This window comes from Solanum tuberosum, unplaced genomic scaffold (assembly GCF_000226075.1).
Source record: "Solanum tuberosum cultivar DM 1-3 516 R44 unplaced genomic scaffold, SolTub_3.0 scf00601, whole genome shotgun sequence".
NCBI classification, from domain to species: Eukaryota; Viridiplantae; Streptophyta; class Magnoliopsida; order Solanales; family Solanaceae; genus Solanum; species Solanum tuberosum.
In genome coordinates, this window is record NW_006239574.1 from 36,298 (window position 1) to 53,235 (window position 16,938).

At 32.3% G+C, this 16,938-nt stretch overlaps 1 protein-coding gene across 1 annotated transcript; it reads right to left on the reverse strand.

The window, feature by feature from the left end:
- Positions 1-2,662: 2,662 nt before the first annotated feature.
- Positions 2,663-11,285, reverse strand: LOC102593127 (3-oxo-Delta(4,5)-steroid 5-beta-reductase-like). Its single transcript, XM_006366539.2, has 2 exons — positions 11,169-11,285; positions 2,663-3,959 (listed from the first exon to the last, which is right to left on the reverse strand). Exons 1-2 carry the CDS (start codon positions 11,205-11,207, stop codon positions 2,832-2,834), a joined length of 1,167 nt encoding a protein of 388 aa, XP_006366601.1. The 5' UTR covers positions 11,208-11,285; the 3' UTR covers positions 2,663-2,831.
- Between the last annotated feature and the right edge of the window lie 5,653 nt (positions 11,286-16,938).

Here is a 16,938-nt window from a genome sequence, read left to right on the forward strand (position 1 = left end):
TTAGTATTTTGAGTTTGATATTTCTTTTGTATTAAACTCTCAGATTTGATATATTCAGTTATAGTATATGGGTATTCCCCATCTTTTCAGATTTATTGATGATTTAGCTTCCGCATCAGTTTATTATCTTTGGTATGCTCATGATCATGCCAGCAGGGTTAGCTTGGGATCACGTGTGGTCCTAGGTCCCGTGTCCGCGTCTTGGGGGTAGCTTGGGGCGTGACAATTTTGGCAATATGGAAAAGACGTTGTATCATCACGAGGCTCATAGTGGTAGTTGTCGGTTAGAGAAACTCTCCAAGAAAGAAAAGTATAGTATTTTAATGTTTTTCTATTATTGCACACCTCATTGTGAAGCTTTAATGATTATACTTCATACTCATGCTTTACTTTCGGTCAGATTCAGTTCCTTTATTTAGTTCAATTGGTTATATCATACCGTAAACTTCATTTACTAACGTCATTCGATGCTATATCATTTTAAGATGCAGATACAGGTGTTCAGAATCATCAACATATGCTCTATTGGGATCACTCATTTGTTAACTTTTGGTTAGACCTCCTTGCTTTTGAAAGATTCCAGCCTTTATGCTTTATTAGTATCTTTAAGGTAGCCTTGAGTTTGGTCTCATCACCTATCTTCATTCAAGTAAAGGCTTCATAGATAGACAAAGTTATAGAGTTGATTCAGTTTTCCCTTCTCAGATGTTTTGACTAATTCTATTATTTATAGTCAGTATTTTTAGACAGTTCATGAATTCAATTGTTATTTCAAATGCTCATCATTTTAAGTTTATGTATTCATGTGTTTAGTTTTTCGCTAAGTAGACAGTCACGCCAAGGGTTTGTTTGAGGACCAACAATAATTTCCGAGTGTCAACCACGTCTAGGTGTAGGCTTGGGGTATGACACTTATCACTTAGACATATTATATTAACGTGCTCTTTAGGTTCACGTCAGATGACATTTATGTACAACTTATGAGTGTGCACAAGTAGACATTTAAACTTGTATAAAGTTGAACAAATAGAGACATGTGTCGTACAAATAACATAATATGTGTCCTACATGACATAATACGAATTAGTTTGAGTGTAGCTCACGTGAATTGTCATGGAGAACGCGTGTGTATATTTGTTCAACTTTATATAAGTTAAAGTGTCTACTTGTGCATACCCGAATTTGAAGGGTGTAGATGACAGTTGAAGCCAAGTTAAAATGACATGTTTATGTAATTATGACAATCTATTATTCTCTATTATCTGTGTAGATAAATGAATTTTGATTGTCATTAATGATTTTTTTTAAAATTGTAATTTAAAATTTATTTACAATATATGTTGTTTTGTTCATTTATTTCATTATAGAACGACATTAAATTATATACTCAAACAATTTAATATGTATATATATATATATTAAAAATAAAAATATTTATGATTTTAAAATAAGTATATAAAAAAAGAAGGTAAATGTTGATAATGTAAGGGTATAATAGATATTTAAAAATTATAATTAGGAAAAAAGGGTGGGGGAATGTTTATGTCTCAGAGTTGAATGGGGCAGCCGTTTGATTTTAAAAGTAAAGTTTGGGGGTGTAAATGATTTTCATCCTAAATTATATACTCAATCAATATTTTTTTCCTTTTCTTTTTTGGACGACTAATACTGTTTTAATTTAAAAAATTGTTATATAGATTAATGTAAGGGTATAATAGACATTTTAAAAAGTCAATTAGGAAGGGGGGTGGGAGGAGAGAGAGAATGATTATTTCTTAAAGTTGAGGGGGGAGTTTAATTTTTAAAGTAAAGTTTGAAGGTGTACGTGACTTTCACCCTATATACTATTGACCATGTGTTTAGATATAGTAATTATAGAACAATTGTTTATTCAATTTTAATAAGTGGAACAACCCTTTCGATATAGGTGAGCTTATAGTGAAAGAATTCGGGTGCTAAAGTAGTTGGGTTGGTGAGTTAAAAATTTCAATATAAGCTAAGCTTGGATTAAATTTGAGCAAGATGGGGTCTAGGGCAATCTGGGAAAGGATTGGATAAGATGTCTATGTTGAAGCTAGTCACCCTCTTAGCTAAGACGTTAAGGAGTCCATATGACTTTTTAAAATTAAATTCGGATAAGTAGAAATCTTGATATCGAACTTGACGTGAAGGGATTGGTTTGGAATTTCAATGTTTGAAGGTGTGTTGCGAAATGACATTTTTGGGAGGATTTTTCAGATTCTGACCCGTGCCACATGCTATAGCGATTGTCACGCCTCTACATCGACTGTATTAATTCTCGTTATAGCGGGCAGTTTCGCCATGGCGGCGGCGTTGTAGCAAGATCGGGCTGCTATGACGGGGTAAGTCAGTTTTAATGTAGAAAATGTCCCAAAATCGTCTATTCATATGAAAAAATATTTCGGGGAAGTGCAGAAGCAACTTACGGAACTTCCTAACTTGGTGTTTCAATTTTTAGTCCTTAAAATCTATAGTTGTAGCTTTAGGGAAGGGTTTAGCTTGACTTAAGGTGAACAACCTGGTATGTAAAGACGGTTGACTGTTGAAACTCTAAAATTGGGTTATAAAACGTTTGTTCATGATTATATACCCGTAATTCGCTAATGTAATCATAAAATTAATAGTTATAAATAAATTTAAGTAACAATCAAAATAAACATAATATTTAAACTAACAATAGAATCAATACATGGCTAACAACCATCCAAACAAGATTGGATGACCATAATGAAACCAACATGAGGGATCTGACTAACTGAGTCAACCCTTTCTTAAACATTGGTTTCACACAGAACAAATCCCAAAACTAATTAAGGAACAATTTTGCAAGCTTTAATCTTATAAATCCATGAGATGAAGGCATTTTTGGAGTTTCTAAAACCCAAAAAACCATGTTCCTTGCTCTTATTCATAGTATCCAATGGACACTCTTCATTGAGAACAAGATCAACAAACCACCAACCTCCAATCTCCTCCAATTTACTTTCTACCAATCCATTCTCCTTCACAATCCCATCCCAAATTTGTCCTTTGTCCTTCATCATCTCCTCAAGTGTCCATCTCTTATTTTCATCAAATTCTTCAATTTCCACTTCAAACTCCTCAGCTAAACCCTCCCACAAATGTTTCCACTTGAATACATCCCCATTGCTTATATTAAATGCTTCATTCTTTGCGTTTGGATCCACTGATGCCCATATGTGCTGCTCCGCGATTAAATCTGCATCTGAACAAATTGAATACCCATCCCACGCAGATTTAGAGCCTGGAAATCTCAACGGCAACCCCTCGTGTTTACATATAGCTGCATAAACACAAAGAGTTCCAATAATATTCATCATACTATACGGTGAAAATCCAAAAATCAACCCAGGCCTATGAATTGACCATGTTAATCCTTCTTTTTTCTTCACCTCCTCAAATAAGATATCCTCCTGGGTGTAATAGAAAATGGTTACGGGTAAACGGGGCAAACCCTCGTGATATGGGGTATCATGGGCTACTTTTCCGAACAATTCAAATGAACCATGATAGTGTTTTAGACCAGTTTGCAAACAAATATGGGACAAATTGGGGCAATTGGGGATAATAGCATCGAGCACATTTTGAAACATTTTCCCATTGATTTCACAGTTTTCAACCTCTGTTGGCCGATTCGCCCAAGTAACATAGAAAACGTGAGTAACATCAGTGAGAAGAGTGAGTTTGGATTGGGCTTCTTCTTTATTCGATATGTCACATTGGATATACTCAATAGGATGGTCGACATTCCACGATGGTCTAGGGCGGCGTGCAACACCGTAGACCTTCCAAGGACCGCCAGGAGTATCGGCACAAGGGAGGATCTCGGCGAGACTATTACCGACGATGCCAGTCACTCCGATGATTAGAGCAACACTTTGAAAATTTTGTGGAACATCATCTTCTTCAAATTTTTTCTGGGTCATTAAAAATTATGTTAGATATTTACTAACCGTCCATTCTAAATCTGCATTATATTTTTCCTAAATATATATTAAAAAAATTCTTTTTTCCTAGATTAAATTTCATAAATATATGAAATGCGAGTAACTACATATAACATTGTTTTGTCTTATTTATTCATTATAAAATATAATCAAATGAAGTCTCCTCCTACAATATATAGTTGGCAATGTATTTACCAATAAATTATATTATGCAACTTTATTATTTCAATGAATACATAAATTTATTTATGTACTTTTATATAATACTCTCTACAAAAAAAAAACAATTTAACCCGTAAGAAAAACTATCAATCATTTAGGTAAACAACGTTTTTTATAGTACAATAATGTTTCAATCGTTCTATATTTTATACTCTTGATTAATTCGAATTTATAATGAATAAATGAAGGCAAAATGATTAGATATGTAATTACTTGCATTTATATCTTTAGGAAATTTACTCATGGCAAATTTTTTTAAAAAAAATATATATTTTAAAAAAATATAATGTATATCTAGAATTGTGGAATCATAAAAATCTTTTGAAAGAAAATATATGAAAGTAGTTAATTATTTTAATAATTATGGTTAGAATTTATTCTAATTAACTAAGTTGTAGCCGTTCAATTAAATATATGTTATGTGTCATCAATTCAAGTAGGAACTATGGGAAATAAAGAGAAGATAAATTGAAAGTAATTAACTCCGATTTAAACTAATTTTTAAAACAGAAAAGGGTCAAATATACCCTATATATCTCTCTCATCTTACGTTAACATATATATACCTTTAACTTTAACGTACAGACATATAACAACTTAAGAATCAAATTATTCTCCCAAAAATTTTATACTGGAGCTTTCGTAGTGGTTGAGTGATGATTTAAATGGAAATTTAAATAAAAAAGACGACTATAAAAATAGGTTTGGTTCAAACTTTGTCATTATTCGGTATATATAAATGGATTAAAATAATTAAATAGATGGTTTCAAAGGAATTGGGTTATTTAAACGGAAAAGGGTCATATTTATTTTGGTACTATCCAAAATAGTTTAAATATGCCCTTCGTTATACTTTTGGGCCAAATACATCCTTACCGTTATACTTTGGGCCAAATATATCCCTCATCCGTTAAAACATTGAATCTCAATCTTAAAATAGACAGGTGGAGGGTTGAGATTGATTTGAAGACCCATATTTTTTTGTCTCAGCCAACACCCACTTCCCTTGCTTTCTTGCCCAAACCCATTTATAAACAAACAAAAGCACAACAAGTTGTTTGTAAAAAATATTTAGCTTCCTGCATTACATGAAAATTGGTTTATATAATTAATGTTTTCATTTATTTTGCCTATCAAAAATATAAAATATTGGAAAAAAAGTTGCAAATTTGTTTAAAATAGTTTACTGTGTGTTGTTCTTATAATTGAACTTTCTTATTGAATAAGCAAACAAAAGCACAATTCTTTCAACGAATTGTCTTGGTTTGATTCTAAAATTTGTGAAAGTTCAATTGATGTGGTGCTTGAAATTTGATTGATTTGGATTGACGCGCTAAACATATAATGCACATTGGGTGGAGAAGTTAGAAACAAAATTGTTGGGTCTTTGACCTTCAAATTTGTGATAGGAAGTTGCTGTAAATCAATGGATTATTGAAAATTATTTGAATTATTCTTTTTTAAGCTGAAATTTTCTCTTGCTTAGTATGATTCAACTGAATTCATTTTTAGGTTCTATAAATTTGACAATGAGCTTGAAAAATAAAATTTAAAATTCTCCAGTTCTTCACCGTTGATACTTCACTCATCGAAATTTCAATTAATTGCTGAGATTTGTAAGTGTCGTGTGTGTTCAGATGTTGAGAATCATCAACTTAGATGAATATGACATTACTCCATTGTTGTCTGTTGATATGAGAAGCCTTACTTGGATTGAATTATGAGTTATTTTAGATGTTGTCTAGGACAAAAAAATATGGGTCCTTCAAGTTAATCACAACCCTTCACTTTTCTATTCTAAGATTAGGATTCAAAGTTTTAACGGATGAGGTGTATGTTTGGCCCAAAGTATAACGGTAAGGGTATATTTGACCCAAAAGTATAACGAAGGGTATATTTAAACTATTTTGGATAGTACAGGGATAAATATGACCCTTTTCCGTTGTTTAAAATAAAGGGTGGTTTGATTCTTAAGCTACAAATGTTCATTCCTTAAAATTAGGGTATATATTGTATAGATACTAGATACTGGATCTGTGCTAGCACAGGCCCAATCTATGTTATTTGGTTGTTTTAATTTATATGATTCAAATATAATTTGGTATAATTTGAAGAGTTAGTTAAATTTTAATATGTAAATGTTTTAAATTGTTAATTATTGTGATTTATAGTATATATATATATATGTATATATATATATATATATTAAATAATAGTATATTTTCTCTTTGCTTCAATTATGTGGCACTAATAAAATTTTGAGAAACAATCAGACTCTTTATATGTGTTAAATATTTTAAGTCGATAATAATTTATATTACCTTTTGTGTAATTTTCAAATAATGTATATTAGTTTTTCTATCCCAATTTGTGTGGCACATATATATTTTTAAAGTGATTTACAATATTTTTTACGTCATTTCAAACAATACAATTAATGTTTTCTCTCCATTTTTTGTGACACTAATAAAATTTCAAGAGTCAATTAAATTTATTATATTTTAAATTATTAATTATGAAATAATTTAATATTTTTTATATAAAAAAATTAATATATAAAAACTAAAGAAATAAGACTAATAAATTTAAAGACTATAATTTTTGAAACTCCCTATTATAAGTTATTAATTATATAACAATTAAATAGGAAGTATATAAGAAAATGAAGTGCCGGCACACAAAACTCATCGAAAGATTAAGGAGAAAGGCTGACACATATATGAAGGAAAATGCAAGAGGTATACTAAAAAAAAATGGGAAAAGGGTCTGAAAAATACGGTTGAAATTATTGTTACGTTATCAAATTTTATGGAGGACCTTTTAATCCTCTGCACTATTTAATATTGTATTTTAAAGGTATATATGTGCCCACGTGGACACATTACTATTTATAATGATGCAATATTTATGATGTCCACGTGGACACATATATACCTTTAAAATACATTATTAAATAGTGCAGAGGGGTAAAAGGTTCTTTCCAAAATTCGATATCGTAACAACAATTTCGATCAAAGTTTAGATTTATTTCAGACCTTTTTCCCAAAAAAATTTGAAAATAGTATGATTTTTTTGTCCACAATGGATAAGGTACATGCATAAAAAAATAAAGGGGAAAAGTTATAGATTTTCCCTTGAAATTATTTCAAAGAGTCAGTTACACGCTTAAATTATCATTACGATCTATTAGACATCTTTACTACTTAAAAAATGAATTTAATACCACCCTGAAACATGTAATACCACACTCATAGTATATGGTGTATTACACTCGCTGCTATGTCAGCTCCATGTCTGAAATTATAATTTTTTATATCATTTTTCTTTCTTTATTGATTAACTTTACTTTTGTTAACTATATTTTACACTAATTAATCCCTAATTAATTATTTAAAATCTCTAATAATTATATCTTCTTCATCAATAAATCTCACCCACTTCATCTCTGATCTTACCGAAAAAATCATGGCCGGCCACCTTCACTATCAATTCTTTATTCTTTGTTTTAAAAGTCAAATCGAATCGTGTTGCAGTGCTTGTTTTTCTATATTCTTCCCGATTAAAAACACTATTGTTCAATTTTTGGTCATGTTGTTAAGGAAGATCTCTAGATTTTTTTAATTGATCATAATTCCAAAGAACAATATCAGTTTAGGCATGTTCAGGTTCTTCAAATGCTTAAGGATTATAAATTAGTTTAGTTTTTTTCCTGTATGGGAATATAGTATACAAAATACCGTCTGTAAAGATATTCTATCCACCGATACTATTTGAATCTGACTTGTGCAGACTTCAGTCAGAGAAATTTCTGATGGAGCTTTATGAAGTGCTCTTTCTGTTTCATTCCTCAACATTTATCTCTCTTCCTCTCTTTTTCTTTTATTCAACAAGTAACAATTTTGATTTTTTAATGGGTGGTGTGTGAAGATGAAGAGGATAATTGATGGGTGTGAAGAAGAAGAGGGTGGGTGTGAAGAAGAAGAGATATGAGGGGTGGGGAAGGAGGATTTTTTATTTTTAATTTTTATATTGGACGCTCATCTTTTTAATTTATTTTTAATTTTTTTATCGCGTCAATTTTAGGGGATACATTAATCCACTCTTAAACAGTAAAAGTGTGTAATAAATCGTCATGATAGTTTAAGCGTATAACTGACTTTTCGAGATAACTTCAATAAATATGTCTTTTTTCAAAAATAAAGTTTAATAGAACTAAAACAAATAATTTTTGAAGTACCAAAAATACCCCCAATTTGTAAGCCGACAATACAGGGAGTACTGCTTCTATAGCCTCTTTTTAATATATAATTAGACATGAAAATCCGTGTTAGTACAGACCCAATATATATTATTTTTCCAATCTTAATTTAGATATCATAATAGAAATTTAGAGAATATACCAAGTTTTATATTATTTTATATTTATCTTTAATTATTAATTAATGTAATTTATATGATAATGTTTTTTAATATAATTTTTAAATAATATAAATCGATTTTACTCTTTTTAATAGTATCACATGCATATTTCATTTTTAAAAAGTTAGTCTTTGAAGTTTTTTATTTCACCACTAATATGTTTTGTAGATAAAATATTGTCAGGGAGTAGTTAACATTTTAAGAAATTAGGTAAGAAATTGAATAGCCAATTTTGGGAGAAATGTTATTCAAAGTACCTAAAGAATAAAGATTAAAGGAGTGTAAAAACATATTATTCATTTTCAATTTAAAACAAAAAATTTAACATTGCATCTCACTTTATGCATAATAATTTTTATCACTTTTAAAAGCCTTTTTTGTTCAATCTAAAACTAAGAAATGATTTTTGATTATGTCCTCACTAAAAAAAACAATTGTAAATATTAATGGTGAAGGGTATATATGTTCGAGTTTTTGAACGACATGAGCATTAATGTTCTAAAAATATAACGAAGATATGTACATATTACTTATGGTAGTTCGAAGTTATATTTGTCATTTTTTCCAAAAAAAATATCATTGGACTATAGATTTAAGTTTAGAAATAAATAGAAAAGGGCAGATGTAGCAGCATTTAAAGTTGCAAATGGACCCACACAAGTCAGAGAGTATATACATCTTTTTGAGGGACACATAAATAATTTAAAAAAGGAAAATGGTCAAAAATATTCCTCAACTTTGATTTATTAGTTAACTATGCTCTTATTTTTATCCTCGTCGTCTACAAACTTAACACATATACCCCTGATTTAGCCGGAATCTCCCAAATTGACTTCAATTACCCAATTTCAATCAAAATTATTTGTTTAAAATAAATTTTCAATAGCTTGACCCACAATCCATTTAATTAAAATCCCATTCAAATCAAATGGGCCGTATCCCGGCCACTGTTTTCCGCCTATAACAAAAGAGATCTCTAGGGTTTCAATTCACGTCCATTTCAGCAGTAATGGGTGGATGCAACGGTCAGAAAGCCAAGATGGCTCGTGAGAAGAACATTGAGAAGATGAAAGGCACAAAAGGAGGCCAACTTGACGCGAACAAGAAGGCCATGAATATCCAGTGCAAGGTGTGTATGTATACATTTATGTGGACAACATCAGAGGTGAAGTGCAAGGAACGTGGAGATCTATTTCCTTTAAGAAAATCCAAATATCATTTTCATTTTTCCCAAGCCAACCAAATACTATTTTCGATTAATTTTGTTGATTCCACCTATGCAAAAAATACCCAAAGTCCATTTCTGTTCTAAAATCTTGTATGACAATCGAGTCATTCAAGATGAAATTCTCGGAAGCAATATCTCGATAGTGATTTATTTCCCTCAAGCATCCTTCAACATTGAACAACGTGGCCATGGACTCAGATCTAATAACCCTATTCAAGAAATTCAGCCCCAAAGCATGGAATCCTTCACCAAATTATTTCAAATGTCATACCTACGCTCTCCAAAAAGTTTCAATCTTTTGCAATAATATTCATTCAAAACAAAGCTTATTTGCGATAATTCAATTTTTCAAATTTGACCTTCGATTGAGCCTTAATGGGGAGTTGCCTTTTTCAAATTGATCCTCTCCGATCAATGGATAACCATGAAATGGTATGGAATCAGCAACAAAAAAAAATAAAATGAAACAGAATTCATTCACAACAAATTCCTAACTCGCGACTTCCAATTATCGAATCAAGCTCAAGTTTTTTCTTTTCTTTTTTGAAATGGTGGAACTTCTGGTTCTTCAAACTTCAGCTCCAATTGAAGAAGAAGAAAAATCCTCAACTCCAATTCAATGGCTATCCATGAAATTACTTGGAAAGCTGCCGATCTTTTCAAAGTTCAATCCAATCCAATGTTTTTTTTATTTGAATCTTGGAGGTTTAATTTGGTGTGAGTTGGAGAATTTGTTAAAATGGGTTACATTGGATTTGAAGAAGAGACTGATGGGTCGTTTAAAAGAATTCAGGTTAATTTTGATTAATTTGGGAATTTCTATCCATAGAGGGGTAAAAGTGATAAATTTATTAACGACGAGGATAAAAATAACTCTACTTTAACGATAAGAGTATAATTAACTAATAAATCAAAGTTGAGAGCATAATTAAAAATAACTGCATGATTTCTTGGTCCAGCAGTAGAAAGGTAACTAACATCATTCATTTGGTAAAATAATCATAAAGCTAGTAATATTGAAATACCTAAATAGCCCCCATGTGGACAAGCATGTCAAACAATAATGATATAATCATCCTAAAATATACTAAACCATCTTTATTTTCAAAAAAAGTAATACATCAAAAAAGACTATTGCATAATTTTATAAAAACTAGATCCATATAATAGTAACTACATACTATGACAAATTTGTTTTCACTTTGCTTAAAACTTTTAAATTTTGAAAAAAAGCAAAGGAAATCTTGGAATCAAATGGAGCATATTATATTAAAGCAAGATTTTAGAGAGAAAAAAGAAAGAAGAATTACCTTGGCAGCACCAATAGCTCCAGACCACCACCAGCTCATGTTATACAATGGAGATTTTCTTATTTATTTTTTCTAACTTAACAATAATGATGGTTGTTGAAAAGTTTGGGGGATAGAAGGAACTATAAATAGACATAAAGAAAAGGTGCAAAGATCTATCCAATTGTCAAAAATATCTTTCTTCTGGAAGGACCATTATTCTTATTAGGGATAGTAATGAGGCGGGGTGGATTGAGCTTAATCCGTAAAAAAATTAATCTGATTCATTTTGTTTTGCATAATTTTTTTTCATTTTCAACTCTCTTTACTCTGCCCCGCATAAATCGTCCCACATGAACTTGTCTCGTATAAATTTTTGAATATTTGTCTTTTTTAATTAAGTTTAATGCTAAAAATAAAATTTATTATGTTGTATTGATTTAATAGATAATAATTTAAAATTTTATTTTTTAAAGGTCAATTGGGAAGGAAATTGTATTAGGTTTTACTGAACCATTTTTATTTACTATCTTGAATATCTTAGTAACTTAAAGAAATTATCTTAATAAATAATGTTTTATTACTCTTATAACATGTAAAAAATGAAAATTAAGTTTGAACTCACATAAAATCGTATAGACATGCAACCAACCCCGCCTCACATTAGTATATAAAAAAATCACTTCAATCCGCCCCGCATCCCACCCGCCTACATAACCTTTAAACTGCCCCATCCTACCTAGCCTTAAAATCGCCCCACTCAGTGGCGTAACCAGAAAATCTACGAAGGGTGTCTAAAAATTTCATAGCTAATAAAAATAATTTAATGAATGGGTGCACTTAAATTTTGTAAATCAAACTACGTAGCATTAATGATTTATTTTTTTAATTAAAAAATATACCAAAAAATTTAAAATCAAATACATAATATTTAGCTTTAATGTTCACATTTATTTGATAGGAAGTGAACAATCAAAGAAAAGAGAGAGAGAAAATTCAATTTAGAGTGAAATCACTTTTATGTTTCAAGATTTCAACCTCTGATGACTAACAACTAGAAATGAAAAATAAAGAGTAAAATCAAACGAATTATATTAAAAGAAATTCTATATGGAGCTTTTTCACTTTTAGTAGCTTTATAGAATAAATAAAGGGGAAAAGGACAAATATACCCCCGAACTATCGTAAATGGTATGCAAATATACCCTTCGTCATACTTTTGGGACATTGGTGCTGCTACCGTCTAAAAACTAAAGCATATATACCCTTTAAACTAACAGACATACATATGTCATAATCTTATCCACATATCCGATATTTATTAAATATCGAATCGACGGATAAGATTACGCCACGTGTCCCTATTTAGTCTTCCGTTAGAGTGAGGGACATATATGCTCTAGTTTTTGAACTGTAGGGGCACCAATGTCCCAAAAGTATGACGGAGGGTATCTGCATACCATTTACGTTAGTTTGGGGTGTATTTGTCTCTTTTCTCCATAAATAAATAAATAGAATTTGCTTATTAACTTTAAATTAAATAATTACTTTTAAATTTTTAATGAAAAGAAAAAAAATCAAAAGTCAAATAACAGATTTTTTATTTTTGAATTATTTTTAAAAGTCCAGAACGATTAAAACCACTAGGCTAAGAAACTTTATTGTTTTCCAAGGGTGTCCAAAATGTGTTATTTAACCATTTAAAGTATTATTTTACTTATTAATACAATATAATTTTCCAACGAAGGGTATCCGATTGAACATCCTAGGCTAAGGGTAGCTACGCCCCTGTCCCCGCTCATGTTCATGCCACCCTATTTCCATCCCTAATTCTTATTGGTGATTTTTCACTTTGGTGTCACTTTCTTAGATCCGATTAATTTGAATATGTATTAAAAGATTCTTTCACCTTAGAAATAAAACACCCCCTCCCTACTTTTCAATTTCAAAATTACCAATTAAGGATGGAAGTAAGACTAGTCAACTATGGTTGTAACTTGTAAGAGAAAAATTAATGACCAATATCATTTTGTCGTTGTGACAGTGATATAATCTGAGCATGATAAATATGCTAGACATGCTGAATATGAACTAACTGAATGTAGTGACCAAGTTTATAACATACTGAGACTGAATACTGAACTGTAACTGATAACCTGCTCAATACACTAGAATCTGTCTGTGGGAGCTACTAATAACCGACATAAAACCACATGATCTAAATGTGGAGTCCAATGTATATGCCCCATCGAGAGGACCCAATATACCTTACCAAAGGTATAAAGGCATGACTGGCGTGATCACTAAGTATAATGCCCAGAGAGGGGACTTACCTATGGGGCACGTAGTTCTGGGACTATGAGGGTGACTGACCGTTAGTCCACTCGGTATTAAGCCTACTCCTCACTGATTATGTAATTAACACATTATGACTGAATATCTGTAATACTGAATAGCTCATAATACTTACATGCTAACTGAAAATGCAACATTAATATACTGATAAGGAAACATTCTTAACTGGGGCATATATAATTGAATAAACTGACCTAGCAAGTGTAATTCATGAACTAAATGAATCTACACAACTAGGGTTCTGAATTTCATGAAAGAAGCTAAGCAACAATTCCTCAAAAATATGATAATTTGATTTGGATTAGTCTAACAACTGAATCATAACAATAATCTGAATTTCTAGAAACTCTAGGTCTGAACATGATGTAGAGAATCAAAAGTCTGACTGAATTCTAGGGACCTAATGGGTGAAAGGAACCCACTAGTAAAATCCCACATACCTGGTAACGAAATTCACAGAGAAATCTTTCAATTTTGGAGCTGGAACTGAAGAAAACTTGTTGCGTTCTTGGATAAGGGCTTGGTCGACTCTTTCTCCTTCTTTTTGTTCCACTTGATGATTTTTTGAAGAATGAGTTGACTAGGGTAAGTTCTAATTAAGTTACTAGGCTAAAACGGACCAAAACTACGTAATTTAGGGGTACAACGCATATGAAAAAGACCAAACGACCCTTGACTTAAAAGTTGTCGAGGTCACCAACTGAACTGACTGACGGACCATGGCAGGACCGATGATCTGTTCTGGTCGACCGTTGACCAAAATTCTGGGAGTTGAAATCTGGGGTCCGACCTACGGCCCTAGACCACGGACTGTGGTCTGACTTACGGTCCGTAGGTCCTAGCATAGGTTGACCCTTAGCTGAATTTTCTGAAAGTTCTGGTAGGGGGTTGCAGGGTGACCAAACACGGAACGCACCTACGGTCCATGGGTCACCCTACGGTCCATAGGTGGCACATGTCGGTGGCACCTGCAACTTCTGAAATGACTGCTGATTGGTCTTTCTAGGATACGGGGTGTTACAAATAGAAACGAATAAAATACTATTTGGAAGCAAAGGCGCGACACGTAGAACGTGTAATTTATTTGGTCGTGAAATAATTTTTGAGACAGTGGAGTCCGCGCTCTCTCTGCGACGCGGAGATAGAAAAATCTCTCTGGGGAGCAAGTCCGTGACGCGGACCTGGGAGACTATTTCTGTCCGATCTTTTCTTTCTCTCCCAAACTCGATTCAACTCATACCTACTGAAATCCTAAGGTAAAAACGCTCGAATTCTTACAACCTAGAACGATCTCAGCGAAACCCATACAAGAAACTATCAATTTACTCAACTTATTTGCAATTCTCACCTCAAGAACTCAACAAGAACTCCATTATCAAAGAACGAAACTTAAACGTCAAGAACTCATCAAGAATTCATCAAGAACTCAAATATACTAAATATTGGGGATGAAATTCAAATATGTAAATCATGATTGGCGTGTGGGTGAATGAACCCAACACTATGACAACTTACATACCTTAATTTTGCGAAACAAATCCTCGATTCACGAAAACATTGATCGTTCTTCCTTTTCTTCTCTTTTCCTCTTCTTGAACTCCTCGCAAAACCCTAAGCATAAATTAGAATTTGCAAAACAGATTCAAATCAGATTTGACCCCAAAAATAATACTAAAATCGTTTTAATCTGAAGGGGTAAGGAAAAGACCAAAATACCCGTTATATTTTTGGGTAATTTTCCTTAATTGGACATGCAAATTTCAAATGGTCATATCTCCCTCATCCGAACTCAAATATTATCAAATATTGTTGCGTTGGAAAGAGGATTTCAAGACCTTTCATTTAATACTTTATGGGCCACCTAAATCATACTGTACTAAAAGTTATGTTCATTTGAAGTTGACCCAAAACTCACAACTTAAGCTTAATCTTAAATAAATCTCAATTTAGCTATTTTCAATTTAGTGCTTTCTAAAATCAGCTCTTTCTAAGGCGGGATGTTACAATATCTCCCCCTTGGGAACATTCGTCCTCGAATTAGATCACTCTAAAGTAGAACTAAGGGTGGAAATATCTAACACCCAATTCAAACACTCAACATGCAAATTAACACAACATTTTAACTTAAAAAGTACCAAGAAAAGAATTAGTACCTTGATTTGGAATTTCTCCGAACTCAAAGAGATGTGGGTTTCTCTTCTTCATATCCTCCTTAGCCTCCCAAGTAGATCCCTCAACAAAATGGTTCCTCCATAAAACCATGACTGGTGCAACCTCCTTGGTTCTCAACTTTCGAACCTGACGATCAAGTATCTCAACGGGAATCTCCTCATAAGTTAGGTTGTCCTTAATACGAATATTTTCAGTAGGTATAATAATTGAAGGATCTCCATACACTTCTTCAACATAGAAATGTGAAACATCGGATGGACTGCTGCTAACTCTGACGGTTGCTCCAACTCATAAGCTACATTGTTGATCCTCTTGGACATTCTGTAAGGACCAATATACCGGGGACTAAGCTTCCCCTTCTTATCAAATCTCTAACACCCTTCATGGGTGAAACCTTCAAATAAATTTAATCATCCAGTTCAAACTCTAAGTCTCTTCTCCTACATCACTATAGGATTTCTAACAACTCTGCATTGTTTTCAATCTTTCTTGAATAGTCTTCACTTTATATATAGCTTGATGAACCAAGTTTGTTCCTATCAACCTAGCCTCACCAACCTCAAACCATCCAATAGGAGATCTACATCTTATCCCATAACGAGCTTCATAAAGAGCCATCTGGATGCTAGAGTGATAACTATTGTTATAAGAAAAATCGATGAGAGGTAAGTGATCATCCCAATTACCCTTGAAATCTATCACACACGCCCTCAACATATCCTCTAAAGTCTGAATCGCATGCTCTGCTTGACAATCAGTCTGAGGATGGAAAGTAGTACTCAAATTCACCTTCGAACCCAAACCTTTCGGGAAAGACTTCCAAAATTGGGCGGTAAATTGCACACCTCTATATGAAATGATGGACACTAGAACCCCATGAAGTTTGACTATCTCTTGAATATACAATCTGGCATAATCTTCTATTGAATGAGTAGTCTTTACCGAAAAGAAGTGGGATGATTTAGTCATCCGATCTACAATCACCCAAATAGAATCATGATGTCTGCGAGACTGCAGTAAATCAGTAATAAAGTCCATATTGATCATCTCCTATTTTCATTCCAGAATCTCTATGTTTTGAGCCATACCAACGGGCCTTTGGTGCTCTACCTTAACTTGTTGACAATTTGGGCATTTAGCAACGAACTCTGCAATACACTTCTTCATACTACTCCACCAATAGACTTTCATCAAGTCACGATACATCTTTGTGGAACCATGATGGATAGAGTATCTGGAGCTATGAGCTTCTTCCATGATCCTC

What these genes read in the sequence shown, in the direction of transcription:
- LOC102593127 (XM_006366539.2), bottom strand. Translation starts at nt 11,207, where the DNA reads ATGAGCTGGTGGTGGTCTGGAGCTATTGGTGCTGCCAAG. An exon ending in GAGCTATTGGTGCTGCCAAG is followed by an intron (nt 3,960 to 11,168) that starts GTAATTCTTCTT and finishes TTAATGACCCAG; the next exon opens with AAAAAATTTGAAGAAGATGA.